Source organism: Rhea americana, unplaced genomic scaffold (genome assembly GCF_003343005.1).
Source record: "Rhea americana isolate MKP2758 unplaced genomic scaffold, rheAme1 scaffold_94, whole genome shotgun sequence".
In the NCBI taxonomy this organism is placed as follows: domain Eukaryota; kingdom Metazoa; phylum Chordata; class Aves; order Rheiformes; family Rheidae; genus Rhea; species Rhea americana.
Window position 1 is genome coordinate 406323 of NW_028187133.1, and position 4874 is coordinate 411196.

Sequence of the window (4874 nt, forward strand, 5' to 3'; positions counted from 1 at the left end):
AAAAAAAAAAAAAAAAAGAGTGAAGCACTCATTGCTTCACAGTACGTTAAGCAACTCATTTTTAACTTCAATAAAAGCAATATAATTCATGGATTAAACCTACTCAAAAATTAAAACTGGAAGAAAGAAAACTTCATTAATGCTACTAAGTCCATCCTTGAGAATGCTGAATCATTTAGAAAATTCTGCTTTCCAATTTTGAAGTTTCTTCATCAGTAAAATATTACATAGAAATTTAAGCTTTACTGGTAACTATTGCAAAAAGAGAGAAAAAAGCTTACATSCAAATTTGATAAACTTATTAATTTAAACAAATTTAATAAATAAAACRTACACCTGCAACTTCCAAAAGTAATCTAAAAACAAGTTAAATTGTGAAAGTAAACATCAATTAGGAAAGCTGACCTTCACTTGTACATTGCATAGACACYGTGCATTACGATGGTAATAAACACCAGGTCTCAAAATTAACACCTTCCTCTTCACRCAGGCTGTGTAGTGCTGTCCTCTTCTGCCTATCACCCTTCCCTATGCCTGCCCTACAWACCATCCTTTCAGCTCCTGTTTCCTAAGCTTTTTCAGTTTTTCTTCTTTATGTTTGTAAGTGTAGTTCAAAGGAGTATTCTTACCTTTTATATTGTTTGTAAGGCCAGAAACAGAGTATAAGAAAAGATAAATCCATCCTAATATTTTATGCCATGGATGCCCACAGAAGAGGCATGAGAAACAGGGGAGGAAGACAGGGAGAGAGGAGGACAGCTTCTACAGCTGTCAGATCACCAAACCCAAAACAGCCCAGCTGCAAAAGCTGCTCCAGACAAAACAGAGTGTGCTTGATGTTAGACACTCTTCAGTGCATTCAACTGACAAATCCAACTAGCCTTTATTYTTCTAGAGTTTAACTTGGCAGGAACTTTATTCTTTTTCATGAGAACACCAGCAGACATTCCCTAGCTGCTGAAGTGATCCTACTTCCCCTTCCCCCATAATATGTCTATAAAAATAGAAACCTTCTGAGTTCATTTTCCACTGGAAGGTGAGTGTAGAGGAAGTAACCATGAGAAGGGCCATCACAGAACATTTGCATTTATATGTTTTAAATATAACAATGGTACAAGGTGTCTGAAAATGAGCTACTGAACTGGGGAAATGCGGGCATGAGAGCATGAAGATACTAAAGGATACGCTATTGCTCAGTAAGCTTCCTCTAAAAGTAAAACCCTATTTTATACTGTTTTCTACAGGTGATTTTCTATGTATATCCTTAGTAAATGGATTTATACAATTGCGCTACAATCTTGGAGACAAGACAGTCATCCTGCAGACTTTTCAGAAAGTCCGTACAGAAGGAAATACATGGTATTCTCTCAGAGCAGGAAGAGTCGGTAACGAAGGCTACCTGRACCTGGATGGTATCAACATTACTCAGAAAGCTAGTGCTGGAATGAACGCTCTAGACACACATACAGATTTTTTTGTTGGAGGAGTATCCTCTTTAAATCTCGTCAATTCTATGGCAACGGAAAATGAACCAACAGGATTCAGTGGCTGTATACGAGAAATTTTTATAAACAACAGAGAACTGAAACTGACTGTGACCGACCCAAAAGATGGAGCCAATGTAGGTGACTGTGATGGAACAGCTTGTGGGTACACGGTGTGCAAAAATAATGGAACGTGTCATGTCGAAGATTCAGGCTTTTCTTGTTCTTGCCCACAGCAGTGGACAGGGAATACATGTGAACAATCTATTTACTGTTCACAAAACAGGTGTGGGTCTCAAGCTCTCTGCATTCCTCAACCTATTTTATTTTCATATATCTGCGTATGTGCACTGGGATGGTCAGGTAAGTACTGTGACAACAAAATCACATTTTTTACAGCAAAGTTTGTTGGTAACTCCTACATCAAATACATAGATCCACATTATGGAAAAAGAGACCTCCAACATAGCCGTATTTCTTTAAATTTTACTACCAATCAAACTGAAGGCTTAATATTATGGATGGGAAAAGCTGAAGATGAAGACAATGATTTCCTTGCTCTTGGTATTGACAACGGAACATTAAAAATTGTAGTTAATCTTGGAGAAAGAATCTCAGTTCCTCTAATTTATAGCAAATACTCCATTTGTTGTGAAAGATGGCAKGTTGTTACTATAGTTCAAAACCAAACTTGTATTAAGGTGTATCTAGATGAGGACCTAATTCTTTTTGAAGACATTGATCCACAAAGAAAATACACTGCTCTAAACTATGGAGGCATTTGTTATTTTGGAGGGTTTGAAATTGGCAAAGAAGTAAATATAGTCACTACAGGGCTTTTTCAGCAGGAATTCATTGGTAAAATTAAAGATGTTGTGCTCTTCCAAGACTCCAAAAAGATTCAGCTAATGAAAGCAGAAGGTTATAACATTTATAATGGAGATGATGGAAAATAACTGAAGAACTGATTTAAACTTTAAAGAAAAGTGATGTAATTAGATTAATTTTCTTTTCCTCTGTCTCATGATAGCTGGCAGTGTAAGATTATGGAACCAATGTAGAAAGCACTTAGTAATATTTTCCCTACACTCTAATTCCTTTTCTTTTTTTTTAATATATGCTGTTACTCTACAGCATACATAAAATAYGGTCAAACATTTTACTTTTACTCATCTAATTACTTACAGATACTGTTTAATATTTACTTTAGAATAACAGAAGTCTGATTTAGTTTGATTTATTGTGCTGCAAATAGTTTTGTAGACAGRTAAATGGGTAGTAATTAGCTTAGAAAGAACTGTCAATCCAGTATTTTTTTGGTTTTATGAGAATAGACAACTTACCTGTTTCATCAAAATTCTACATTTTATTACGATAATTTGTTTCCTTTTTTATAATTTTATAGTAGAAAGGCCAGGAGTTAAAAATTATATTTATAAGGAGAAAAAAAAGCATACTTGGGTAGAAAACATATGCTTATAGAAATAAGAGCTTTTTAAAAATGTGACATCTGTAATAACAATCTCTATACATTATATATTTATTGACATAAAAGGGTGAAACTTATTCTACAGAGACTGTTTTCATGCTAAACTATTAAACTTAAAAAAAAATAATTTTAAGGTCAGACAGGATAACTATGATGGTCTAATTTGAGATGAACTTTTAACTCGTAACYTTAGTTCTATCACAGCATCTCTATTCTTGATTTTAAGACTGCAAAAAATAAGCAACTTTTTTTAAAATTTGCTTCTATCATTAATTTTCACTTCAGTATTAAAGAGCTTTGCCTTTTATAATCTATCTTCAGTTTAATAATAATCTATCTTCAGTTTCCAGCTAAATGAATACAACAATTCTATTCAGTAGAATTACAATGAAATAAAAAGCAAATAGAAMAAAGATTAATTCTGCATTTTAGATACCTGCTGCCATAAAAACCGTTTAAATATATTTCCTTCTGTTAGTGACATTATGTCTAAATAAGATAGTTCTACCAATACCTGTTTTAGTCTTCAATTTACAAGTTAGACCATCGTTTTAAAAGGTACACTGACAAAAAAAAGAGTTTATCTAAAACTCCTAAAAAAGTCACCACTCACATACAATATAACTTATGCTACAATCACATAGTGTAGTCTTAACACAAATTAACCTTATCTTTCATTCAAGACTGGAGTAAGAGGCCATCAAACACAGAAGAAATGTAAAGCTGCTTAAAATTCAAATAATCTGGACAACAGTATTTTGCAATCACTGTTCTAAGATACCTACGATAAGGAAATGTGCATGAAATAGTTTCAGAAGCAAAAGGGGTATCACATCAGAGAGGAGAAAGMCTGAGCCCTACCAAAAGGAAAGCTGAAGCTCAAATTTCAAAATCACCTTACTGGCACCAGCACTAACCCTTCCTCCTTTTGCTCAGCCACTTGCCACCACCCTTGTACTGCACTGGGCCATAGAAGAGGCTGAGCAGGAAACCACTTCAAATACTGAAAGCAGCATAGCTCCAGAGCAGAGCTCTGCCTGGCTCACTGGGCACTCTGAGAAGCTAGCCTACACCCTGGCACTGCATTATGTCAAAAACATGTTGTTACTATTATGACAAAACTGTTTATTAAAAAAAAAAGATGAAAAATGGCTTAATAAAATATTAATTTGCTATGATTAAGAGAAGAGTGGCTGGCTGGATTGCTTTAGCCATCTGAAAGTTTTCCTCTTCTGACATTAATTGACAGAATTCTGATTTTTTAAATATTATTATTTTAAACAGATTATTCTTTTCCTAATTTCTCTTTTTGACAGCAAGTGAAACAGACTGCAAGTAGACTAACCAAAATAAACTTGAATTTTACCTAATCCCACTGGTGTTTTAATTACTATACAGATAAAAATATTTGYCTGCTGCTGTCCTCCAACAGAAGTCTACCCTGTTCAAATACTTGAACACTTTCAGCTGGAATGTGGGAAAAGTTGCAGCCTGCATAATAAGTAACTTCTACGATCCCTTTAAATTTAAAAGTTTAAAAATTAAAAACTCAAAGATCTGTTTTGCTTTAACTCTACCTTTCTGGTTTATATTCCCCCAGCTAAGATTTTGAAATCTTACTAGACAAAGGTTTTAGCCATAGTAAACTGCATTTCCATGACTATTTTTTTTTAATCAATTCATAATCTCAAAAACAGAGCTCTTCAGTTCATGAACGCACAAACTCTATTCCTTCTGAAAAAGCCCAGTTACATTCTACACTTCAGTGATCAATAGAAATGAGAAATCAGTTATCTTTTAATGTGCTTAAACCTAAGATCTAAGATGTCATTTACATTTCTCATTTTGACTGCTGGCTTACTGTATAAATAAAATGCTTAAAATAGTGATGATTTCTATTT

General features: G+C 34.0%; 1 protein-coding gene across 1 annotated transcript in view; it reads left to right on the top strand.

Annotated features, from left to right (window-relative positions):
* The window catches only part of EYS (EGF-like photoreceptor maintenance factor), a gene marked incomplete at its 5' end in the record, with an annotated part of 393942 nt that extends 391502 nt beyond the window's left edge, over window positions 1-2440 (top strand). Inside the window, one exon of the mRNA XM_085324865.1 lies at window positions 1245-2440. Coding sequence (XP_085180991.1) covers window positions 1245-2440 — 1196 coding nt within the window. The remainder of the gene's footprint in view (window positions 1-1244) is intronic.
* Between the last annotated feature and the right edge of the window lie 2434 nt (window positions 2441-4874).